Genomic DNA, 26,017 nt, shown 5'->3' with positions numbered 1-26,017 from the left:
GGCCTCGGTTCACCAGCTAGGTACTTTATGGAAGGTTGGGATGGGAGGAGGAGAACACAGGACAGGACTGTGACCCCCAAAAAGAATCTGTGTGAGTGGAAGGAGGCAGCGCTGAATTATTGGAATGAGAAGCTGGACACCTGTTTCTCACCCATTCCTGGTTGTGTGTGCGGGGAATAAAGTAGACTCCTTTTTTGGGACAGAGAAGAGGCAAGATGTTGCTTCCAATTGCTGCGCCCGCCCCCTTACCTTTTACCCTGGATTCAATTCCTAAACTCTCAAACTGGTAACAAGCCAACAACAGTTTTCTCAGCTAATCCTCCGTTTACACCGAAAGCTGGGGGCGGAGACCCGGGACCTAGGTTGCAGGGGACTCCCTCCCCAAAAACAAACAGCCCTCCGGCTCTCCTTACACCACTCTGGCAGGTTGGATACCCCCACCCCCACCCCGCTTCCAGGACCCAAATCTCAGCTATCTAGCAAGAGGGCGCCCGCGCCTGGGTACGGGGCTCATTAGCCTCCTCTTCCCCCGCCCCCCCCCAGCCCCCGCCCCAAGAAACCCCTACCCCAGGAGGAGAAACAATGCAAGGGGGACGGGAAAGAGGAAACAGCGGACGCTCGGATTAGACTGGGGATTGGGAGGGCAGGTGGGGTGGGAAGTTGGGATGAGAGGATAGGAAGGGAAGCACAGAGCCGGGAGGTGGGGGCAATAGCCTGTTGTCCCGCAGGGAAAGTTACTTCGTATAGTCCTCCAGTCTCGCTTCTCCTCCCCCTTCAGTCCCGGGCCGTCTGTCTCACCGCTCCCAGGTTCAGCCACCTCGTCCAAGTTCTCAGGACCCCCCTCGGACCCCAGCAATCCCAGAGCACAGCTCCCGCCGACCCCTCTTCTTTCTCCTCCTCCTCCTCTTCCTCCGCGGCCGGCTCGGCGCCTCCAGCAGGAAATCCCGCCCATCCCCCTCCCCACACCCTCCTCTCCCACCAGCCGGATTTGGAGCTCGGGAGCTTTGGGGCCCTCCCGGCCAAGCAGTCGGACTGTCACTCAGCATGCTCCGCCCCGCCTACTTGCTTCTGTCCCTGCCCGACCCAGGAAGTTCGAACCTGACATGACGCATGCGCCCAGGTGAGGCGCGTCTCTTACCCTCCACTCTCCCTCTCCACTAGCCACCTCCCTTTCTTGTCCCCAGTACCACTCCTCGAGAAAGTTTTTAGGAGCCGAGAGGGTAGCTGGTGTTAGTGTCCTAAGCAGAAGGCACCAAACTAAGAGACAAAAGAATTAGAAGAAAAGAAAAGTAACCCAAAGGGAAAAGAAAACATGGGATGGAAGAGAAACAATATTTGAGACCTACTTCCTTTCACTCCCGGGTTACATAAGCACCCCAGAAAGTTGTGACTCCCCAATTATTCTTGCCCGATGTGTCTAGTCAGAGCATTGGCTCCATCTCGCGGAAGATCCTGAGACCATACAGCAGTTTTCAGCCGCTCCTTAATCTTTCCGACTCCAGAACTAGGGAGCTCCAGGGGACCGCCCCCAAGCCCCTAAAACGTGCTTAAGGACATCCCTGGAGAGGCGGGGGCTGAGGAAGAATTCTACGGTTGGGGATCCTGGGTTCTTTTGCTTTTTACTAAGGAGAGCGATTGTGTGTGTGTGGGTGTGTGAGGGGGGAGGGTTAGGAAACGCTGAGTCAGGGACCTCTGCATCAGAATCCCAGTTTTGCCACTCATTCATTACCTGTGCAATCTTCGTCAAGCCGCTTCTTGAAACTTTTGGGGCCGCTGATTGAATTAAATGACCTTTTAAATTCCTTCAACTCCAAATCTATAATCTTGTGAGTCGGCTAGCCTGTCCTAGACTAGCTCTAGCCAAAAGACAGATTAAGGCATTCTACTAGTTATTCCTGTTCCCGCCTTGTAGACAAAATCTTCGGGAAAAGACAACTTTGTCTCCGGAAAACCCATTATTTGGGATTTGGCGTTGTGGATGATGGAAGTGTTGAGACACTTGCTGGACCTTGGTAGGGAGATGGGTGAAAGCTTCATTTTCAGTACTATCCTGGGTAGGACAGCTCTCCGTCCCCCACAACACCCCAAAACCCTTATCCCTATATTCCTAGGTTAGAACTAAAGGAGGACATAGGTCGAGGTCCTTTTAAGATACAGTTCTAGAATTTCCCACGTCCACTTTAGAAAATATTCAAATATTTTTCAAATTCAAATCTAGGAACCCACCTCTCTCACCTCGAATCAAGCTCTTTTCTCCTGCCAGCGTCCCTTTCTGGCTGGGTTTTAGCTCCTAAAAGGTGTTAGCGACCAGAGGCAAACATATGGTGCCCCAGGGTCCGGTATTTAATTTATCCACCCCATCCACCTCCTGACACCCGGCTCCTGTAGTGCTACTTTGGAAGCTTCCCAAGAGAGCATACTGGGAAGCAGACGCATGTATGTTGAAGGCGATGGAGTGGGGTGGAGATCAGGGTCTTCCGAAAGTCAAACTGCTATACCCTTGAGCCTGCAGTTTTCTTTCACGCAACGGGACAGAGGGTAGCGGTGGCATAAGGAAGAGCCCCGGAAGTCTCCAACCGGGAGGGAAGGGATATTGGTGGGCACTAGGACCCGGGGAGGAGGAAGGGTGTTGCAAGAGCCTAGAATCCGAAGGGTACTAGGGTGGCGCGGAAGTCCAGGAGGTGGAGCTAGAATGGGCCTGCCTGGCTCCGAGTTGCCTATGTATGCCTGATGGAGCCGGAGCCTGAGCAGCCGCTGGAGCCGGAGCCCAGGGCCGTGCTGGTTCCAGCTGGTCGCGTGCTCAGGTGAGCTTGGGGGGAAAGGGGGACCAGCTAGGACCGAGGAGAGGCAAAGACTGGGAGGCAGGACAAGCAGGGCAGAGGTCCTTTGTTATCACAAACTTTGTGGACTTAGGTCTCTCTGCCCCCGCCTCCCTCCGATCTAACCCTCTCTTCCTCTTGCAGCCCCGAAGAGTTATTCGCAGCCCGATCTCGGGACCAGAAGCTGCCCCTGCGCTCCCACGGCCAGAAGGTCTTCCTCCCGGACGGCTCGGAGGCCCAGGAGGAGCAGCTGCGGCTGTGTAGACAGGAGCTGTGGACCCTCCTATCGGAGGAACGAGTGGAGCGACGGTGGGAGAGACTTTGGGGCCGGGGTGTGAGGAAGGGGAGAGAAACCTAGGCATGGGCGGGGGGATAAAGGCGAGGCCAATGTCTGGATATTTACAAAGTTTTTGGGGAGAGGAAGGGGATGTGGTGTCCTGAAAAAACTCAAAGAAGGCCACACTTCAGGGGGTGCTACCCCAAACCCTGAGGAGAAAGACCCAGTTTGTTTTTAACAGCGATAATTTTCGAACTGATTTCCTTTATCTTTTCCATTCCCCTCCAGGGGCAGCTTGGTGACTGCTGAGTGGAGTCCTCAAGATGGGGTGGTAACTCTGAAGTCCTTTGCGGTGAGTGCTGGTACCCACCAGGTGCAGAGGGGGACTGCTGGTGACCATTAGGCACTGTCCTCCACCTTTTTAATTTCCATTTTCTTTCATGTAGGGTAAATTCTGGCAAACCATGGGCTTCTCTGAAGGGGGTCAGCAGCGGTTATACCCAGAAGAGGCCCTGTACTTGCTGGAATGTGTAAGTTTCCATGGAATGGGATGGGTACCTGCTGAGTCAGAACACTTTACCATCTGAATCTCAGTTGCCTTATTTGTAAAATGGAGATAGTAATTTGTGTGGAAAGTGCTTTGCAGACTATAAAGTGTCTTCTGTTGAGTCTGTGGAAATTTAATTTATTGGAGCAAGTATTTATGTATGGGATGTCCCAGCAAAAAGGAATTTGCAGACTAGTTAGGATTAGAAAACTAAGACACATACTTCAATATATCTGTATATACTATGTGCCTGGCACACCGTTATTGTTGTCATGTCCAACTCTTTGTGATCCCATTTGGGATTTTTTTTTTTTTTTGCAAAGACACTGGAGTGAGTGTCTTTGAAGTGGAGTGAATGACTTGAAGTCTGTATTGTATCATTTGTAGTATTTCACCATGTATAAGAATCCCTTTTCTGTTTGGATTCTGCACTGTGACTACAGCATCTGTGACCTTGATAAAAGACCTTTTGGCAAGTATTTATCTTTCTGTTTTACCCCTCATTTGATATTATTAATCAGAGGATCATGGAAGAAGTTACTTCTTGTATTTGCCTCTGTTAGGGCATGTTAATACATGCATGAGAAATACCTTGTTGGGAGAAAGCTTTCGAGACTGCATTTTGCTCTACCAAATAAAGTACTTTAGAAAAAATACCATATCTGCGATTTTATTGTTTTTTTAATAGAATTCTAGATAGTGAAGCTCCCTTTTCCTTATATCCATTTGCTTCTGGGCTAGGTCATGGGAATATAAAGATGAATCATAACATAGTACCTATCCTCAAGTAGCTTACAATCAATTGGCATATCACAATCCTTAGGCGCTGCCTTGAGCAGTGGTATCCAACTCAAAATAGAAACCAGGGCCACTAAATCATATACATAAGGATCCCAGTGGGCCCCATTTTGACTTAGAAAATCACATGTTAATAATATTCTTTATTGTATTTTTTATTTCTTTTGTTAAATATTTTCCAATTACATTTTAATCTAGTTCAGCCAGTACTCAGAATGTGGGCTGCATATAGCCCCCAGACCGCATGTTTGACATGTCTGGACTATAATACTGAGAGGTTAAGTGATTTGCCCAGGCTCATGCAACCAGTATATATGTCAGAGGTGGAATTTAAATCCAAGCCTTCCATACCCAGAGTTACTCTATCCACTGTGCCACATTTTCTCTTTTTTTTAATAGTCAAATAATAAACACAGCAAGATCTAATAATATAACTTCCTATCAGTTATGTGTATAAATATGTGGTCTGATACAGAATGTAATTTGCAAAATCCTGCTTCTTTGCATCTATTCTTCATCAAGGATAACCTTCCATGTAAAGATTTTATGTAGATGAGAAATTAGCCATGGGTCTATGGTTTCTTTTTAAAGTAATATTTTAAAATTTATTTTATTTTTATTTTTAATTTATGGACTAAAATAAGTATTTCCATAACATACTATAATAAAAAATATGATTGCATATGAAACTGCAAATCTTTTATGTACAACTTGCCTTTCCTTTTAAATATATAATAAAGTTATTGTGTAAATTTTTTCTCTCTCCCATCCCACCCTAGAGATGGCTACCATTAGATACAAATAAGTATATGTATGTAAAATTAACATGTTATATGTTAATATATGTAAAATTAATCTATACATATTTCTATTTATCAGTTCTTTCTCTGGATGCAGATAGCATCTTTCTTCATATGTCTTTTATTTTTAATTTGCATATTTATAATAGTTAAAATGACTTAGTCTCTCAAAGCCTTTTCTTTTTTTTGGAGGGGTAAGGCAAGGCAGTTGGGGTTAAGTGACTTGCCCAAGATCACACAGCAAAGTCATTCTTAAAACAATATTGCTGTTACTGTGCACAGTGTTCTTTTGGGTCTGCTTACTTCACGCTTCACTATTTCTTGTAAGTCTTTCCATGCCTTTCTAAGATCATTGAGCTTGTAATTTCTTATAGCACAGCAGTATTTTATCACAATCATAGTCATATTGTGATATACATACATACACACATAGTCATATCACATACAGACATAGTCATATCACAAACACAAATTGTTCAGCCATTCCTCAATTGTTGGACGTCCCTGCAATTTCCAGTTCTTTGCTACCACAAAGAGAGCTGCTATAAACATCCCATTCACAAAGTTATAATTATGATTTGTGAATTTCCATCCATCTTATTTTTATTATTTTCATTCTTTTTTTTTTTTTGCCTTTTGGAGGGCAGTTGAGGTTAAGTAACTTGCCCAAGGTTACACAGCTAGTTTTTTTGTTTTAAGTGTCTGAGGCCACAACGGAACTCAGGTCCTCCTGACTCTGGGCCTGTGCTTTACTCACTGCGCCACCTAGCCACCCCTGCTATTTTCATTCTTTACCTCTTTTTATCCTATCCCTGTTACCTTATCTTCTCCCCCATCTTCCCATCCCACCTACTCTCCAGGAGTCCTCTCCTCCCTCTGCTCTCCCAATCTATACGCACCCTTAAAAGTCCCTCCTCTCCCCTGTCTCCCAGTTTTCTTACCTTTTAACATGTACACAAAGCTTCTACACCCTCCCAGATGTACACATTGTTTCCTCTTCAACCCAGATGAGAGTAAGGTTCTGACATAAGCAGCCCTCTACCCCCACCTGCTTCCTCTATTAGTATTTTTTCAAAATATCTTTTGCTTAAATTCTGCATTTCCCAACATATCCCTACCCAGTCTTCTTTGTTGACACAAACCAGAACCTTCCCTTAACTCAGATGTTTTTGAAGAGCTGCTATGATTGAAAAATGTATCACCCTGAAGCAACCTAGTAATGAGCCACTCTGAATTTAGCTAGTACAGTCTTTGAATCAGGTGAGTTTTTCCAGGTTGGTGTAGAACCTGCCAGAGCTTTGTGCTCTGATGGCACAATTTTCAGGAAGTCAAGTCAAGAAGTCTTCTCCATTATCTTTTTTTTTTTTTTTTTTTGCTTTTTGGAGGGGGGAAGGCAAGGCAATTGGGGTTATTTGCCCAAGGTCACACAGTTAGTAAGTGTTAAGTCTGAGGCCAGATTTGAACTCAGGTCATCCTGACTCCAGGGCCAGTGCTCTATTCACTCTGTGCACCACCTAGCCTCCCCTCAATATCTTTTTTTTTTTTTTAAAGCAATCGGGGTTAAGTAACTTGCTCAAGGTCACACGGCCAGGTGTTTCTGGGTGGGTGCTAAGTGTCTTAGCCCGGGATTCGATCCCCAGGTCATCCTGACACTGGAGCCGGTGCTCTTACTTGCTGTGCTACCTGGCCGCCCCCTCCCCTCAATATCTTGAAAGGCATCAGACCTGGCTTTTCTTCCCTATGTACTAGTAGTGGGAGATTTAGGTCTACTTTTCTGCTTTGGAAGATGGGGGGAAAGGGGAGAATGAAGGTAAGAATAAATTTCCTCCCATTTACACACACACACACACACACACACACACACACACACACACACACAGAGTTGTTTGCATCTTGTCTTTTTCTTTAGAATGTAATCTCATTAAGGGCAGGGACTGTTTTTGCCTTTATTTGTATCTTCAGCCTTTAGCACAGGGCCTAGGGAACTGTTAAGTACTTAATAAATGCTTGTTGATAATAGAGGGAAGAGGGAGTGCTCATAATCAGAGTCTTTGTTTTTTCTTTTCCAGGGATCCATCCAGCTTTTCTATCAAGATTTGCCCCTGTCCATCCAGGAGGCCTATGAGATGCTACTAGCCCAGGGTACCAGAGGCTTTCTGCAGTACCAGGTATTCCCCCATTCCCCTGTCCCTTAGGCAAGGGAAAGGGACATCAGTGGGTGAACTTCATAGACACAAGTCACTAGCAGCATGTATCTGTTTAGCAAGTAACCCAAGTGGAATCCAAATCTATGAAGAACTCTCAGATTAGAATCCTAAAACAACATTTATTATCTCAGTTAAAATGTAAGTCCCTTGAGGGCTGGGACTTGTCATTCTTGTCATTGTATGTACCATGCTTGGTGTGTAATAGGTACTTTAAAAATGCTTATTGAATTGATTTAGCTGAGTGACCATGGGCAGGTCTTCTGACCTTACTTTTGAGCCTCAGTTTCCTCATCTGTAAAATGAGGATAATAGTTACTAATAAGTAGGACCTACTTCACTGGGATATTTTCAGGATATCCTAAAGAGTGTTTTCTTTGTAAAATATTTATATAAATGTGGGTGGGCAGTTAGGTGGTATAGTGACTAGAGCACTGGGCTTGGAATCAGGAAGACTCATCTTCCTGAGTTCAAATAGACCTCAGACACTTACTAGCTGTGTGACCCTGGGCAAATCATTTAACCTTGTTTGCCTCAGTTTCCTTATTTGTTAGATGTGTTAGAGAAAGAAATGGCAAACTGATACAGTATCTTTGCCAAGAAAACCTCCCAAAAGGGGGTCACCAAAAATCAGATGCTACTGGGATGGTTAAATAACAACAAAACTATAAATGTTTCATGTTGTTTATGCTGTCCTAAGTTTATACCAGTGGAGAAATGGAAGGAGAGGTCCTGTAACTTTCCTGTCCAGACTCACAACTAGGAATTTTACCCAGTAGCCAGTGCTAATATTGAGATATTTCAAGAATGTTGTTCCCCATCAGCTCCTTGGGTTTTGGAGGGAGGAGGATACCTCAGTATTTAAAACACAGAATTCCTCTGGAGCTTAAAACTAATGGCCAGAGCCAATTGGTTGTTGAATTCACTTGATTTGTGTGTAGAGCACTGTAAGCTTTTGGTGGAAGGAGGGAATGTGGGAGAAGGGAAGTATAAGGGAGCAAAGTAGGAAAGAGGAAACAGGAATCTAGCAATATAGTTTCTGTCCTTGGGGAGCTTAAAAGATATAGTAGGGAGTATTGAGTAGCCAATTCTGGGAACCCTGTGCCAGGAAAGAAGACTTCCCAGAAAATTTCCCCCTTACTCAAATTGGGGTGAATATTTGACCTCTCCCTTTCTTTCTAAGGTTTTCAGCCACCTGAAGAGACTAGGCTATGTGGTTCGGAGGTTCCAGTCTAGGTAAGGCCTTTTGAATTATTGTAGATAGGGAGATCCTGGGCAACTTGGTTGTTCTCTGTCTATCCCAGGTTCTTTCAGCTTGGGTTCTTTGCCCTATCTAAATTTCTTATGGTCTCTAGTACTGTCTTGACCATATTAAATCAAGTAGGAGATCAGGGGGAAAAAAGCTAGCAGACTGATGGGGGTGGTTAAAAAGATCACAATCTGAAGTTAAGCAGCAAAAAACTGGGGGTGATGAGAATCTTGTGCCACCTGCCATACCCTGGAGAACAAACTGCCAACTGAGAATAGGGTTGGGAAAAATTGGGACTATTTGCAACCCTACCCTTGGGGGTAGGATGGAGTCCATGGTGTATTACGCTCCTTCTCTACCCCCTTTTATAAGGGAGCTATCGTATACATATATAGGTACATCTATATACATACACATACACACATGTATATGTATACATATCTATACATATACATAACATGGGTGCACACACATATATATAGCACATTTTGCAAACCTTAAAGCATTATATAAATGTCTTTTGTCATTATAAAGTATCCAGCTTTGAACCATTTTCAGTTTTAACTTGATTATTCAATAAATAAGTATCCCCTCCTTAAAGGAATCTGAAGTCTTGTTTCTTTTAATCTGTTAGTTAATGTGCTGTATTCTTAGGTTTATAAGCCTTTTGTTGCTTTCACCATTGATGAGTTTTATTGATTATCTCATATATAATAATTATTATATATTTAAGTTCACCAAAGTCAAAGCCAGTTAGTTTAATCTGTGGTCACACCCTGTACCCCAAATCCCAGTTTACCTTATAACTTTGTATTATTGAGGGCTATAAAGAGGGCTAGGCGAGAATAAATGGAAGTTTCTTCTGTCACAGAAATCCCCCCCGCCCATGTGATCACCTAATACACATAAAATCCTAGCTGTAGGGTGTGTATTTTTGTCCTTGCTCTTCTTTTCAGTCTTGGCCTAGATTTTTTTTTTGGAGGGCAATTGGGGTTAAGTAAACCTAGATTTTTTTCTTAAGGACCATGTCTTAAACCCAAATCACTTTGGTTCTCATTGATTGATCAGCAAGTGGTTCCAGCCCAAGCCTCACTTGGTCATTGTTTGGGCCTTGATGGCTTACAATGAGTGTAAATATCAATTGTTTTTTGTTTTGGACAGAGACCCTGAGTGTCTTCTCCCTCCCAGATTGATTTTTTTTTTTTTTGGATTGGGTAAAAGAGCTATTCTTTGCCTCATTTCTTCCCTGGCCTTAATCACTGAATGGGCATTGCTTCAGTCAAACTGAGACCTGGGAAAGACCTTAACTTAAAAAGGCCAAGGTCTCCCACTCCATCCAGGGCCATCTCCAGTCCTGATCTATATGTTACCACTAGACCCAGATGGCTTTAGAGGAGAAAGTGAGGCTGATAACTTTGCACAGCCCTTCCTCACTTAAATCAAATTCACTTTCAAGTAATGGTATCACCTTCCTGATATGTTACTCTTCAAGAACAAAAGACAAACAATAATCCTTGCTGGCTACCTTCTCTTCTTAATGTCCAAGCTGGCCTTGGGGGGTGCAGCTCAGAGAATACAGATAAGTAAAATGGGTATAGTCACCTCTCTGTTTTTTCACAGCTTGGTCCAGTCTCCCTATGAGAGGCGGCTTAACTTGGAGAGTGGCAGTATTTGGAGCTCTGAAAAGTGTCATGGAAAGAGGAAGAGGAGGAATTCTAGTTTTTGGTAATGTTTCTGAGTTATAACAACCTAGTGGCTTCTTTTGGGGGTAGGATGGGGGCGTGCAGTGTTGGGAGAGGGCAATGTGGAGACAGGTATGTGTATTCATGGGAGGAGATGATAATGAGGGCAGTGTGTGTGACCCCACCAAAACTCAATTCCTGGAGACACCAAAACTACTTGGGCTAAAGATTTGGCTAGCTGTTTTATGGCATTAGAAATTCTTCTTTAGGGCCAGCTTTGATGGTGTGCCCCACTGGTGACACCTCTGGGATCAGATATATTTCTTTCCCACATCCTTCAGGTCCACTAATAAGAAACCCAAGATGTTGGAGAATCCTCTGCCAGAGGTGGTTGTGACCGATGAGAGTCAGGCGATTTCAAGCCAATCTTCCTCCAACCAGAACAGCAGATGCCTGGAGGAGAAAGCCCAGGAATCAAGCCATGTAAAGGATCCAGGGGGCCCCAGTCAGCTTCCTGAATCCCCAGGGCAGGACCCTGGCCAGACAGAGCATCATGGTAGGACCCTGAAGGGAGGAGGAGCAAGCCAGGATAGAGCAACAAACGATAATGGGAACAATGGAGCTTGTAAGCCACGATGGGACTTTGAGAAAATTGCATTCCCTAACATGGCCTGTGATCACCCCCATACCCTACTGCTTGCCCCGGCTACAGAGTTGCTCCCAGAGAATGTCGCTGCACGGGAGATTGATGCAGCCCCTTGGTGCCAGAAGCTAAATCAGCGGAAAGAGAAGCTTTCCAGGAGGGAGAGGGAGCAACAAAGGGGTGCTACTCCCTTCCGAAGTGATGTGAATTCGGACCCTGAGGTACAGCGCTGCACCAGCTGGGGGGCATATAAGGAGCTGCTACAGCGGCGGTGGCAACAAAAGACGGAGAATCAACTCCCCAACTTGTGGGACCAGCCAGTCACTCCCCTACTGAACCCTAGCCAGGCAACCAGCCCAGGTAGAGATGTCTTCTGATCTTTTTGGCCCCCTTTCACAACCAGGCCCTTCACTAAATTCTGAGAAGAGGGTCAGTTTGGTATACTATTTCAAGAGGAAGGCCTCTCTGCTTTGAAATAGGATATAGTTTTAGCAGGGCTGTTTGACAGTGTGGTGGAGTTTGGGACCTGAAAACTATAGAATGCATTGCAGACTCAACAGGTGAGGTGTTGCATGGAAGAAACTTTACAGGTGATACTGGCTGCTGTCCTAGGTACCCTAGTAAGATCCATTCAGGACTCTAGGCTATGGCTCCTTGCCAAATGGCAAAGGACCAGAGAGAGACAAGTCAAATGATCAAGGAAATTAGTGGGAGGATGAAGGAAATGAGACTTGTCCATATATAACCATAAAGGTTGAATAGGGAAACAAAGTCTATAAAAACATGAACTATACAGAAATGGTGAAAATAGACTTGTTTACTAGGACAGGGGTGAATATGCTTTCATGCTCAAGGGAGGTAAGTTTAGGACAGATGAAAAAACCCTGTCACTCAACAAATATTTATTTTTATTTATTTGTTTATTTGCTTTTTGGAGGGGGGAAGGCAGGGCAATTGGGGTTAAGTGACTTGCCCAAGGTCACACAGGTAGTTTTATGTTACGTGTCTGAGGTCAGATTTGAACTCAGATCCTCTTGATTCCAAGGCCGGTGCTCTATTCACTGTGCCACCTAGCTGCCCCCACTCAACACACATTTAAATTATGGAACTAGTTATTTAAAGAAATGCTAAAGGCTAGAAATGCATGATTTTTTGTTTTGTTTTGTTTTTTAATGTTCAGATTAATTCACAGAAAACTTCTCTATAGTGGAGTCTAATTTTTTTTTCCTTCCCAATGCAGCCACTGTTCTACAACAGATCTCCTTACTACAGACCACTCACCTTACTGATGGAGTTGATGGGTAGGTCTCTAGAGTAGTATTTCTCCAGTTGGTGGGGAGTCTGGAGTCCCTCAGAATTCTTAGAGGCTTTGGGTCCTCAGATGTCCAGTTTTGATCCCAGCCATAAAGTGATTGGGCTGGAAGGGAGAACCAACCCCAAATTCTCCAGACTAGGGCAACTCAGCAACTGCTCTCCTCTTCAGGAGCTAAATGGGGGTAGGGGGTGCTAGAATGAATGAACTTATGTGGGCTCTTTCAACTTTAGGGATTGGAATGGAGGAAGTATCTGGGAATATTAGTTCCTGTCCTACTTAATGAGATAATATTTATAAAGCACAGTGCCTGGCACATAGTATAGTAGGCGCTTTCTAAATGCCTTGTTCCCTTCCCTCCCCCACTTCTTCCCTTATGCCATTTTAATTTCATGGCCCCTTGATCTCTTTTCTGTCTATCAGTAGGCTGTTGGAGAAGTCTGGGGACATGGAGATCAATTTTGACATCTATCAGGCAGATAGTGTATCCAGTTTCCGGAAAAATGACCCAGGAAGGCCATATGCTCGGATGTGCATCAGTGGGTATGATCCAGAATAAGAGCTGAGGCCTAGAAGCAAACCAACTCTCTCTTTTCACCCCTACTCTCCACCCCCTTTTCTCTCAAGATCATGCTGAAGCAACTTAGAGAACAGAAGACAGGGGACCTGTAGCTGTGTTCAAATATTTTAAGGACCGTCACATGGAAGAAAGATTAGGCATGCTCAGTCTGACTCCAGAAGGCAGAGCTAGGAGCAATTAGAGGGAATTGGGAGGAGGAATTTGCAAAGGGGGTTTAATGTAGAAAATTAATCAAGGAAATTTCCTAGCAGTGAGAGCTATCCAAAAGTGGAATAGGCTGCCCCCCAGAGGTGGTGGGCTTTCCCCTCATTAGAGATTTTCAAGTAAAGGTTATCTGTAGAAATACAGAAGGGACTATTAATATACAGGTTTAGTTCAGGGGTTCTTAACCTTGTTTGTGGCATGGACCCTTCTGGCAGTCTGGTGCAGCCTCGGGAGTCTTTCTCTGAATCAGTTTTCTTAAAATGCATAGAATAAAATTTGTAGCATAGAGGGGGAAATCTGTCATATGGAAAAGATTAAGACTCCCTGGGAGCTGGTCTTTGAGGTTCTGCCCAGTCCTGCAATTCTGTGATTCCTTCCTAGTCCCTTAACTCATGAGACCATTTCCTTGCATTACATAACCTGAGGAAGGCTTTGTAAAGAGGGCGCCTTACTATCCGTGTATTCTTTTGTTTGTTTGTTTTGGGTTTTTGGTTGTTTTGGAGGCAGTTGGGTTTAAGTGATTTGCTGAGGGTCACACAGCTAGTCACTGCTATATTATATTATAGCTATATTTATCCAAGGTCAGATTTGAACTCATGTTCTCTTGTCTCCAGAGCTGGTACTCTATCCACTGTGCTACCTCCCTGCCCTACCACCTGTGTCTTCTGAGACCATTTGTATGTGTGTTGGGAGGGGTGGGGGGGAGTGGTGGGAGTGCCTCTGCCACATTTTTTGTCATCCTCGACAGTTAGGTTGGGAAGGGATCCCCAAACAAAGCCAGTGCTCCTGAGCCTTGGGGAGACTTTGAGACAGCATTGTTTCACCTTAACCATTAATTTCCTGAGTCAGGGCACTGGGCTGAGGATTCTGGGGAAATGTGGGAGGTTTGACTATTGTTATGAGCTCCTTCCATGTTTCATTTAACTCTCTACAGATTTGATGAACCTGTCCCAGACCTTCGTACTCTCAAGAGGCTGTCCTTCCAGAGTGGGGATGTTCCCTTGATCTTTGCCCTGGTGGATCATGGTGACATTGCTTTCTATAGCTTCAGGGATTTCACGCTGCCTGTGGACCTGGCACATTGACCAACTGGCCTCCAGATCTCATTGGGATAGCCTCTGGCCTGGGTCAGAGGTAGCTACCCAACTGATATGATGGGGAAAAGCATTGCTTCAGTTTTGGCAGGCTTTGCTCTCAGGAATGACTTAACACTTAGACCCCCGATTCTCAGCTGTCTCCTGTATTGGAACCTTCATCCTTGTTTGATAGTTTACCAATATTCATCATAGCCTAAGCCATCTCCACAGGAGAGCAGGCTTAAAATATGCCAGGCAAGTTGTATTGCCTTAGTTGGGGAACATTCCTCATGTTCACTCAGATTCTTCAGTGGTGCCCTTAGGACCTGGTACCTTTCTTCTCACAGGCCAGATAAGAGGAATCTTGGTCCTGTTTTAAGTAAGAAAGGTTGGATGCATCTGGGGAAACCTGGATGAGGCTAAAATCATTAAACCTCTTTGTTATGTCTGCTGTGACTGTGTATTTTAGGGTAGTTTGTAAAATCTTGCCCACTCATCCTCCAGCCTATGAAATTCCTACCCCTGGAAGCAGCGGTCAACTCTGTCCTCATTTCCACTTTTGTGACCTTCCCTAGAGGGCAAAGACCTGTGTCTTCCACTTTTATTCCCCCATCTAAACTCATTTCTGGGGTATGGGGGTGGGGGACAAGAATGTTATCTGCCTCATACCAGATGAGTAGGCAGCCTGGCATGACTTGATTCTAAAGCATTTTCCTCTATTTTTAGGTTTTATCTGAGGAGAATAGGGTAAAACTTTTATTTTTCCCTCTCTCCTTCCTCAGGACCCTTTCTCCTTGGTCTAGCCCCTTCCATGTTAGAGATGGTAGTAGGCTGGTTTCTATAGCAGGATGGTGGCACCTTCTGCCAACTTTCAAGGTGCCAGGGTAAAGAGGCTGGGTGTACAGAGAGCTGTCCTCTGAGCTGCAACAAAGCAGTGGCTCTAAATTATTCCATGTGGGAACAGATGCTCTGTGGGACACATCATGGAGTCCCCATGTGTCCCCTGCCTTCCAGGCTCCCACATTCACTACCTCACTCACATTGGTTCTATTGCTATCAATAGAAGGGCCAGAGTCAAGCCCCAAAGCCTTTCTTGTGCCCTGAGGGTTTGGGGTGGTGAGATGAGGCCTTTGAAGTTGGGAGGAATGGTTCTGGCTGCCCACCTCCAATTTAATAAGATGCCAGACAATTACATCAAGTATAGCCATCCACCAGGCCATCTCACTACCTTCCTGCCCAGGGACCCCCATTACACTTCCCCAAAACAAAATTCTCTTCTCTGGTTACTTCCGGTTCAAGTGTATTGTCCATCTTAGGGTGTAAGCGCCCTGTGGGCAGAAACTGTCCCCTATAAAAAATCTTTGTATCCCTAGCTCTTTGAGGTAGTGACTGGCATCTCTAGCAAGCACTTAATTTTTTTCCCCCCATTCATTTTAGAAACTACATTTTGTCAGCTATTCGGATATTAATGAGGTAATAGGGTTGACTCCTTGGAGAAGAAGGGAACTTTATGAGTTTATAGGAAGGAGGGCAGCCCCTCCCCACCGTGGTTGTCCGTGGTAGTGGGGGATGGTCTAGAGGGCAACGTTGGAGAACTACTTCACGCTTCCCCACCGGCGGTGGAACACAGGGCGGGGCGGGGGCGGTAGTGCGGCTCCCAGGTACTCCCAGGTAGGCTAGGAGGTGGGCGTGGAGTCCCATCTCGTGAATATTCACGTTCAGCTTTTGACCCGCCCTTTGCCTTCTCTTAATTCAGGGATTGGACGTTTCTTCCCCCCACTCCTCTCGCCTCTTCTCCCTTTGCTTATTTTCCAGCAGTTCTTTCCCAGTTCCAAGAACTTTCGTCCTGGGAGTCAGTCTCGTGGGGGCCGTCGGGCGGGACCAAGGGAACACCGTTCTCCGAGCTTCTAGGGAGGATGGGGCGGGGCCTCGCGGTTAGTCCGAAGGATGGGAGCCCCTCCCCGCTCTTTATGTAAATAGCTGGGCGTGCTCCACCTCCTCCCCGGCTCGGGGCGGTGGAGGTGACCAGGAAGGAGACGGCTTTTTAACAGCCCGTGGGCCAGGCGAAGGGGAGCTGAACCTCCTGCAGCCTCCAGGAGACGCCGAGGCCTTGGGGCAGCGGCCGGTCCAGAGTTGTAGGTGAGAGACTGCGTGGGGCTGAGTCCACCACCTGGGGATCTGCCCCCCTGAGGGCACCCGGGGACCAGGGAGACAGGCTAAACTGGGCTGGGTGAGGATGCGCGTGGACCGAGGCCGAAGCCAAGACCTCCGAGGAGTTCCCTACAGGGACGCCGGTGGAAGGTCCAAAGCTGGTGGTCTCACGGTCCAGTCTCCTGGCAGCTTCCCGGGAGAGCGTAGCACCTGTAGAAAGCGGCGCCCTCCCGGAACTTCCCTGCGCGTAATCCTCCCGTGATTGGCTGTGGAACTTGGGTTTCTAGTTTGCACAATCGGTTTTGGGGCTTGGCTGCAGTGGAACAGGTGCCCGGCCCCAGGTGGGGGAGGGGGTGCCGCGCCCAGGGGCACGCCAGAGTGTCCCTTGCCCTCTCCAACCCCAACTGCTGGCTTCGGGGGCTTTTTCCTGCTTCCTGACCCGGAGAGTTACTTTCTAGCTCTCCTTTCCTTCAGAAGGGACCTGTTGGAGTCATTTAACCCTTTGCGACTCACCTCCAGCTCCCTTTGCACCGGGGCTCTGGACTCTGTGAGCCTCTTAATCCTCAGCAGAGCAGACACAGGAAGTCCCAAGACTATTTAGCTCTCTCTTTCTCTCTCGATCTTCACGGTATCCGTGTTTTCACACATCCTTCCCCTCTCAGGCTGTTTTGGACACTAGTTGGGTAGAAAAACTGGGATCTTAAGTCGAAGAGACAGGCACCTTTGCCCACACCAGGTAGGGAGAAGGGTGGAAAATCCCAGTGTTCCTTAAGGCAGAAAAAAAAAAAGGATCTTGGAGTCATTCTGGCTGGAATGTTTGACCACTGTCGTAATGAGAGTTGGAGATCTACAGAGGTTTAGGAGAGGGTCCTCACACCCAATTTTCCTTTCCGACTCTCTTCTCATCTGCTTCTGGAAAGGTCTGAGAAGGCAGCTCCTGTGCCAAAGTAATTGCTGAGCTGACCTCCCTATTCTGAGCTTGGATTGAACTTTAAAAAATCAGGGAACTGTCTTAGCCATTTACTTGAGGCCTTAGTGCACATGCTTCTGGTATAGTGGATTGGAATGAAATTGTGTGGTCTTATGGACCTGGTGCTGCACGTGTGGTCTTATGGACCTGGTGCTGCACGTGGTTATTGGAAAATTGGAGTTAACGAAAATGCCTGTTGCTGGGGAGGGGATACAGCATGTCTACAAAGCATACAAAGGCTGAGAAGGGTCCTAGACCTGTCGAGGGTGTGGGAGAAGCAGATGAGAATAATTTGAGGCACAGAGGAAGGAATTAGTAGAGAGAGGATGGGGAACTGAGTCAATAAATCTTTATTAAGTGCCGTTTTATGTTGGAGGCATTCTGCAAAAAGTTGAGAATTCAAAGAAAGGTAAGAGACAGACCCAATTCTCAAGGAGCTCACAGTCTAAGGTAAAGGGGGGGGGGAATTGGAATAAGCTTGTAATATAGCACCTACTTCTGTGCCAGCCAAGGTGCTTTACACATATTACCTCATTGCCTCAAAGGGTCAACAGATGATCCAGAAGGACATTTAAAAGAACGGTTTGGATCATGATAGAAACATAGAAGTCATGTCATCATAGGATCACTGGCTTGGAAGGAGCCTTAGCAATAATGTAGTCTAACCTTTTCATTTTACACATAAGGATACTGTAAAAAGGGAAGGGATTTTTATCCAGAATCTTACAGGTAGCAATTACATGTCAAAATTCGAAATCAGATCCTTTCCCTTCAAATTCCATGGACTTTCCATTTTACTACTAATAACTACACTGAGGCCTGACCTGAGAAATGAACTAACTTACTCAGGGTCACAAAATCAAGTGGGAGAGCCAGGATTAGACCACATGTCACTGTTTCCTCCCAGCCCCATACCTGTTTTCTTTCCACCACATTAACATATTTATGATACTAATAAAAGCTAGCATTTATATAGTCCTTTAAGGTTTGCAGAGCCCTTTACATTATTATTATCCCCATTTAATAGATGCAGAAACTGAAGCCAAACAAATTCCCCAGGGTCCTACAGGATTTTAACCTCATTCTTCTGGACTCCCAAGTCCAGCACTCTATCCACTGACTGTATCACCTAACTGCCATTATTTATAGTGTGTCTGAAGCAGACTGGTCAAATGATTTTGATGCTAGTAGGCAGAATTTCAAGAGACTGAGATCACCATTGTTTCATAGGTGGGGAAGAGTACAAAAATATCTCCCTCTGTGGGACAAATACCTACATCTTTTTGAGGTGACAGTATGGCATAGAACCCGAGATGAATATAATAAGTATATAGTGCTTTAAGGTTTGCAGAGTGCTTTAAAGTATTATCTCATTTTATCCTCATGAAATACTAGTGAATTAAGTGCTAATATTATCCACTTTTTACCAGTGAGGGCACTGAGGTAGAGTGGCAAAGGAAATTGCCCAGGGCCGTACACAGCTACCTAAGTATCCAGAGGGTTCCAGCCTTCATGACTCCTGACACTTTCCATTACATCCCTGTAGTAGTGACTCCAGAAAACTTTTTAACCTTTTGTTTTCAGCAGTCTTTGAATCTTGACCTAGGCTTTTTGGGGGGCGCTCTGTGTGTTGTGTTGGGGTGGGGGTGGGATCATAATAGTGGAGTTTCAATTGGCATTGTATTTTTGAGTCATCAACAGAAACTGGTAGAGTAGTGCCCAGTTAAATGGCCTGTTTGTGGCTTCTTTTTTGTTTGTTTGTTTTATAGTAGAATTAGTAAGGGTTGGAAGACCAGGGTTCCCAATGGCCTAAATACAGGCTTTTCCTGAAACTAACTTGGGAGAAGAGGGACTGGCTTGAGTTGGAAGGAGTGACCACTGATGAAAGTAGCCAGATTGCTCTTCTGACATGTATTGGGGAGAGAGCAAGTGAGGAGAGAGAAAGAGTGTGTGGTGGGTTGTGTTGCCAGTACACTCTTGTGAGCTTTTAGGCTCACTGTTTGAGGTACACCATCAAACAAGGTGTACAAATTTCCAGAGTGCATGGTCATCTGGCAAAGTTTTCCAGGGGCTCAGGCAGAGCTGCTCCCTCCTATTGCCTTCTGGGGATTTTCCTATTTGACCAAAGACTGTGGAGATCTTAGTTCCAGACCCTTCCCCACATTGGAAAAGTGCTAGCTGGGACCTATCATGTTTTGGGTCTCGGTATTCCTGCTTTGGCTCCTTAATTATTTGAGATTATCTGGACATTGAACTTGTTATATGTGGTAGAGATCCCCACTCTAGGTCTTGGTTGCCTCGGTTGCCTCATTGATGCTGCATCCCACAAATGGTAACACTTATGTGCTTGTTCATGGAGCTACTAGGGCCTGGGCCAAAAATTTTGGGCCAGCGCAGGGGTTTGTTAACTTTGATTTGTGGCATGGATCCCTTTGACTCTCTGAAGCCTATGGACCTCTTCTTGAGATGATGTTTGTAAATACAAAAAATAAAATATGTCATTACAAAGACAACCAGTTATATTGAAATATAGTTATCAAATATTTAAAACCAAAACCAAAAAAATTTACAGAGCCCAGTTAAGGGAAGGTACCACAGACACCTAGAAGTCTGGAGTTGGAAAATTCTTCGAAGGGGCCCAGTGTCCTGGGGCTTGGCTAGCCAGAAGGCTAGTTGCTTAGGGACTTTTGCTTGAGCAAAGAAAGTTCTGACCTCTTAGGTCCCCTCTCTGGCATGAACCAGGGAACTTCTTAACCTTCTTGGTGACTTTTTTCATTTGCTGCCCCAATCTCTGCATTTAGGATTTGAACCTGCTATGGAGAAGATAAATACATAGTGAGTCCTGAATATTTACTCTGAGTGAGCAGAGATCAGAGTCTCAAAGACCAAGAGCCTATAGAGACTTTTGAGGTCTTTTGATCCAACCCTCTCATTTAGGGGCCAACAAAAAGTATTTATTAAAAATCTACTATAGGAGCAGCTAGGTGGCACAGAGTAGAGCATCGGCCCTGGAATCAGGAGGACCTGAGTTCAAATTTGAGCTCAAGACACTTAACACTAGCCATGTGACCTTGTGCAAATCACTTAACTCCAATTGCCTTGCCCTCCCCCCTCCAAAAAAAAAACCTGCTATATATCCTGAGCACTGTGCTAAGCAGGAGGTCAGGGTAGGCTCAGCCCTAGGTAAAAAAGAATGAGAGGGAATGGGGAGTGACTATACAACCTTGTCTGGAGGGAAATGAATGGGGCTTCTATTTAGGGACTATCCTCGCTGTTTGCATTTGCCCTGTAGTGGCCTTTGGGGATTTGGTCTGCCTGCTTTTTGGGAGATCTTCCTCAAGGCCCAGCAGTGGAATGAATGAATGAACATTTATTAAGCACTTAACTATCTGCTGCATGTTAGCCAGCAAACTAGACTTCTGTCAACGAGTTTACATTCTAATAGAGAAAATAATGCATAAGTAAAGGGGAGTTGGAAAGTTAAGCAGGGAAGGGAGAGAGGTAGATTCTAGTGGCAGTTTGGTTGGGAGGTGGCTGGGAAACAATGTTAAGGCCTGGTTCCTGGCAAAATAAAGTGAAAAATTCACCAAGGGACCTGGGGTATGTGGTTCCAAGGATAAGGATGGGAGGCAGGCATTGTTAAACACTCACTATGTGCCAAACCCTGTGTTGGTGGAAGATTAAGCCTGAGTTCTGGGGAATCATCCCAGTAATCTTTCCCTTTTCAAGGGACCTATATTGAATTCTTGGTCTAGGAGAAGCTTCTCAGAAATGGGTAGGGCAACTACAGTGTTTCTGTGTCCCTCAGGAATTTAAAGACCAGAGTTTACTCCTGAGGCAACTGGCCCAATGATCCCAGGATTTAGAGTAGGTAGACATCCTGGAAATGTAACTGAGTGCTTGGGTGCTGTGGGGCCCAGGCATGTAGCAGGGCCAGATAATCTCCTTAAAGCAGGTTAGGAAAATCCTCAGAGGGCCAGGCCACTGGACAGGGCTTCCACCTCAGCCAGAAGACCCTGAGCATTTGTATGCTCTTACTATCTGGAGAAACTGAGCCTGGGATGCAGCTTATCTCAGTCTTTTTCTGGGTCAGAGAAAATGGGAGACCCTGCCTGGACACTCATTTTGTGCCCCTGTTATTGAATCATTTTCATTCCTGTCCAACTCTTCCTGACACCATTTGGGGTTTTCTTAGCAAAAGTACTGGAGTGAGTGGTTTACCATTTCCTTCTCCAGCTCATTTTACAGGGGAGGAACTGAGGCAAACTGTTAAGCGACATGCCCAGGGTCACACAGCTAGTGTCTGAGGCAGGATTTGAACTCATGAAGATGAGTCTTCCTGATTTCAAGCTCAGTGCTTTGTCCACTGTACCACCTAGCTATCCTTTCTTTATTCCCCTAACTATACATTTTCTTGAAAATGCCCTATATGTTCTTGTAGCCATTTGTCAAAACTCAAGAAAGGGAAAGAAACTTGGAAATGAGGCATCTAAGTGTTGCTCCCAAGTGGCTTACCCCACATCACCCCACTGAACCCAGGCTTTGTTGACCAAAACAAACCTGTTCTTTTTCTTGCTTCCACCTCCCATTTCTGTGTGTGTGGGTCTCATTTTTGGTCATTCCCTCTGCATCCTCACCCCTCCAGTTATGGTACAGCACAGAAGAAGTAGAAAAGGAAACTGAAATTTTGGAGTTGAATGGGCAGAATCCAGGGATGTAATCTTTATATTTCTTATTTCCCCAACCTGAGCTCTGTTTCTTTGGAATTTTTGGACTTGTCATTTTTCCTCTGGCCTTTTGCTTTGGAATCTTAGCATCTTTATCTGGCAATGCTGGAATGGTGGTGGAGGGTGGCAGTTAACCTTAATTATCAATAGCAGGCTATTTCTATGGACTTGGTCCTGGGGGTTGCAAAAAGCAAAAGTGAAATAAGTAGTCCCTTTTCCCAAAGGAGTTAGCATTCTATTCAGGGAGATAATGTGTAGACAAAGCAGTTTTGGGGGAAAGTCACAGGCAGCTTGGGGAGCAGAGAAGGCCACGTTTTGGGGTGGCATGTGAGGTGAAAAGAAACTGTATTCCAGGCCGACACAAAGATGGGAGATAGAATGTTATGCATGAGGGATGGCAAGAATTCTGGTTTTCTGGACCAATGTGAAATAGAGTAATAAATTTAAAAATAAGCCTAGAGAATTTAGGGTTTAAGTTGCTGCAGTCTGACTTTTTAAACCTGTTTGAATGATCTCTCTCTCTGTCTCTCTCTCTCTGTGTCTCTCTCTTTCTTTCTCTCTCACTCTCTCATCCCTGACCAACCCTCTTTAATAAGATGGGACTGAGTTGTGGTTACCTCTAATTGAATATGGTAACAGGGTGGTATAAGAGGAAGAACACATTGGCACCCTCACTTTCCCAAGAGCAGGCATGTTCATAGTCATAGCTGACCCTCCTCCTTTGTATTGGGGCTTGAGGTTGGTTCAGATTCTCAGTCAAGGTGACATTTCTTTCAGGGTGAGGGATGGGGGAGCATGAATCTTGGTGGGACTTCTAAGAAGTTAAAAGTTAAGCCTCCTTGGGAACCACAAAAGCTGTTTCAGTTGTCAGAGCTGGTACGGGTTATCAGTCAGTCAGTAAGCATTTATTAAACACCTCCTATGTGCCAGGCCCCTGCTCTCAAGGAGCTCACAGTCTAATGGGAGAGAAACCATGTAAACTGTGTGCAAATAAGATGTATACAGAATAAATTTGAAATAATTAACAGAAGGCACTTGGGACATCTAGGTGGGACAGTGGATAGAACACTGGCCTTGGAGTCATGAGGACCTGAGTTCAAATCCAGACACTAGCTGTGTGCCCCCTGGGCCACTTAACCCCACTTGCCTCCTAAAAAAGGAAGGAGGGGGAAGACATTAGAATTAAGGGGAATTGGGAAAGGCTTTCTGTAAAACATAGGATAGCTGGGATTTGAAGGAAAGGAGGGAAGGCAGAGGTGAGATAAGGAAGGCGAATGTTCTAGGCATGTAGGATAGCCAGTGAAAATGCCATGACCCAGGAAATGGAGTGTCCTTCTTGTGACATGGAGGCCCATGTCACTGGATAGGGAGCAGTGTTAGTGAAGTGTGTTTTAGAAAGCTCATTCATTCAGTCTTGGGAGGGGGAAGTATTAGAAAATTGGAAAGGGGGTGAGAGAAAGGGCAGATTGTGAAGGTCTTTGAAAGTCAAAGGATTTTATATTTGATCCTGAAGGTGATTATTAGTGATGGAAATAATGCCATGAGCCAGATGGGCTCTACCTGTCATTTGGTACTAGGCTCCACCTCTGCCCTAAGTGGAAGAGGGCATTTTGTAGTGGTACATGATTGACGTGATACCAAAGCCACAGTTTTGCAGGATATTAGAGAGGAGAGGACAACTTTTTAAATTAGCGACTTAGACTGTAAGGTTTGATCATCAGGGACTGTATTTTAGAAAGTTCATTCATTTAGCAAGCCTGGGGACTATGAAATTGGCATGTATCCCTCTTGCTGCCTGCTGAAAATAACTTGTTGGTCTAGTCTGGCATAGAAAAAATTCCTTTCAGTTTGGAGTAGGGGACCTCCTGTCATTCTCCCTGCTTCCCATGTCCATCCCCCCACCCCCTCTTTCCTCAGGGACTTTTGGCTCACTATCTAAACTGTTCCCTGATCCCCTAGAGCATGGGATTAGTGGCATTCAGAGCTGGTAGTACCTCAGAGATCATCCCTCATTTTAAAGAGAAGGTAAACAAAAACTTACAAATGTGGAGTGATTCAACCAAGGTCACACAACCAAGTGGTTGTGTCAGGATTCAAACCCCAGTCTTCACTCAAAATCCAGCCCTTCCCCACTGCACCATACTGCCTAGAGCCCTCTTCCCAAACTCTGCTGCAGTTGTTCATCCCAGTCCTGTACTAAGGTTTGACACCTGTCTTTTCTGTAGGACCTCTGAAACAATGGCCAGGTAGAATTAGCTCCTGTCCTTTCAATTCTCCATCAATGAACAAAAATTTTATTAAGTACCTACTCTGTTCCAGGAAAACTTTGAGGTCCTAGGAATAGAAGTCCAAAAGAGAGACAGCACTTGTCCCTCAAGGATCTTACTACATTCTGCTATGAGGGACAAATAAGTGTTTACAGAGGAGAGAGAGAGAAAGAAAGAAAGAGAGGTGTATGTACATATATGTGTACAAAACAAATAATTCGGAGGGACGTGTTTTGGAGAGAAAGGGTTCTTCAAAGCAGTGACATTTAAAAGGGTGAACCTTAGAAAGAGGGGCTCCAAGAGCATTCCAGGCACGTGAGAACAGTGTGCAAAGGCATAGGAGAAATGTGTATGGGGAATAATAAGTAGCCTACTTTGTCTGGCTTATAGAGTTTGTAGAAGGAAAAATGTGTAATAAGACTGGAAAGATTGCTGTTGTTAATCCTTCAGTTTTTGAAGAGGGCCAAGGTCTTCTGGATCATGATGTGTTGACTTGTAAGTGACTTGGATTTAAGTGAGGCAGAGCTATGAAAAGTCATCAGCCTCACTCTTTCCCCCAGAGTCATTGGAGTTGAGTAGCAAGACATAGTAAGTCAAGAAGATGGTGATGGCCTAGCATCTGGAAAGATGGGCTGGAGCTAGATAGAATGAGCTTTCAATGCCTAACAGAGGAGAATGCTTTTTATCCTAAAGGTAAAGGGGACCTTTGCACCAAAGCTTTTTGAACAACGTGTTCAAGCCTTCATTTAGGAACACCAATTTGTCAACCATGTGAAAAGGATTGAAGAAGAGAGAGACTGGATGCAGGGAGGTCATTTCATTTAGGAGGCTGTTGCAGTAGTCCAGGCAAAGGATGATGACCTGGACTAGAGTGGTTTGGGTGTGAGTGAGGAGAAAGATGTCGAGGGGGTAGAATCAACAAGACTTGGTGACAGATTGGATGTTGGGAGTGAGGGAGAGCAAGAAGTAGAGGATGGCTTAGATTTTGGACCTAGGATGGTGAAGACTTTTTCTTTTTTAGTTTTATTTTTAATTTGTGGAATAAAACAAGCATTTCCATAACATAGTGTAATGAAAAAAGATGATTGCAAGACTCTCTAAGAGAATGAAAGAGGAAAGATACAAGTCCTTAGTTTGAGGTGAAGGTTTTTTAAGCACCAGAGTGTGTTGGGACATGTTTGTAGGCAGTAGGGAAGGAGCCAGAGGATACACAACGATAGAAAGTTATAATAATGAGAGAGGGGTGATGGAAATGGCAAAGTGTAGGTACCTGTAGGGAATGGTAGGACTCTTACAAAGAGGTTTATGAGGAAGATGGGTTTTTTTACTTCAGAGCTGAAGCAAAAGGAGAGAATGGGGATGGTCCTCTGATTGAATATGAAGTTTATAGAATTGGGAAGAAGATGGAGCTCACAGCTTTCTCAAATTATCGTCTGGGATAACCTCCGACTAACTTCTCATCCCCTTGCTATCTGGCTTTTCATTCTACCACTCAACTCAGATTGCATTCTCCAAGGTTACCAATGATTTCTTCACTCCTAAACCCATTGGCTTTTTCTCACTTCTCATCCTTTTTTATTTCTCTTCAGCATGTCACTGACAGCTCTCTCTCCTGAGTTTTGGTGACACTCCTAGTTCTCTGCCTGCCTGTCTGACCTTCCTTCTCATTCTTCTTTGTGGATCATCAACCATATCGTGCCCTTTATATGGG

The 26,017-nt window shown here is 45.2% G+C and overlaps 3 protein-coding genes across 13 annotated transcripts in view; 2 read left to right on the top strand and 1 right to left on the bottom strand.

Annotated features, from left to right (window-relative positions):
- The window catches only part of CASKIN2 (CASK interacting protein 2), an 18,378-nt gene extending 17,311 nt beyond the window's left edge, over nt 1-1,067 (bottom strand). For both annotated transcript variants that reach the window (XM_069076421.1, XM_069076422.1), the window contains exon 1: nt 739-1,067. The gene's annotated coding sequence lies outside the window, so the exon portion shown is untranslated. The remainder of the gene's footprint in view (nt 1-738) is intronic.
- A 1,569-nt stretch (nt 1,068-2,636) lies between these two features.
- On the top strand, nt 2,637-14,647 carry TSEN54 (tRNA splicing endonuclease subunit 54). 4 transcript variants are annotated; one of them, XM_069076437.1, is made up of 11 exons: nt 2,637-2,804; nt 2,964-3,128; nt 3,385-3,448; nt 3,543-3,626; nt 7,311-7,409; nt 8,629-8,681; nt 10,315-10,419; nt 10,718-11,379; nt 12,260-12,320; nt 12,758-12,870; nt 14,050-14,647. In XM_069076437.1, the coding sequence occupies exons 1-11, from the start codon at nt 2,731-2,733 to the stop codon at nt 14,118-14,120; spliced, it is 1,551 nt and encodes a 516-aa protein (XP_068932538.1). In that variant the 5' UTR covers nt 2,637-2,730; the 3' UTR covers nt 14,121-14,647. The 4 variants fall into 4 exon arrangements, with proteins under 4 accessions (XP_068932538.1, XP_068932536.1, XP_068932537.1 ...); XM_069076435.1 differs by having other exon boundaries at nt 2,638-2,804; nt 12,758-12,874; XM_069076436.1 differs by having other exon boundaries at nt 2,638-2,804; nt 12,755-12,870.
- Nucleotides 14,648-15,900: 1,253 nt separating this feature from the next.
- LLGL2 (LLGL scribble cell polarity complex component 2) overlaps nt 15,901-26,017 on the top strand; it is a 77,303-nt gene continuing 67,186 nt past the window's right edge. For 2 of the 7 annotated variants that reach the window (XM_069076432.1, XM_069076430.1), the window contains exon 1: nt 15,905-16,330. The gene's annotated coding sequence lies outside the window, so the exon portion shown is untranslated. Of the gene's footprint in view, nt 16,331-26,017 lie in introns of all 7 variants that reach the window. The other 5 variants (XM_069076427.1, XM_069076426.1, XM_069076423.1 and 2 more) reach the window with 5 other exon arrangements.

This window comes from Petaurus breviceps, unplaced genomic scaffold, assembly GCF_028583685.1.
Source record: "Petaurus breviceps papuanus isolate PSGF00001 unplaced genomic scaffold, PetGlider_PUasm1.0 90925, whole genome shotgun sequence".
Taxonomy (NCBI): domain Eukaryota; kingdom Metazoa; phylum Chordata; class Mammalia; order Diprotodontia; family Petauridae; genus Petaurus; species Petaurus breviceps.
This window is presented reverse-complemented; position numbering and strand designations above follow the sequence as displayed.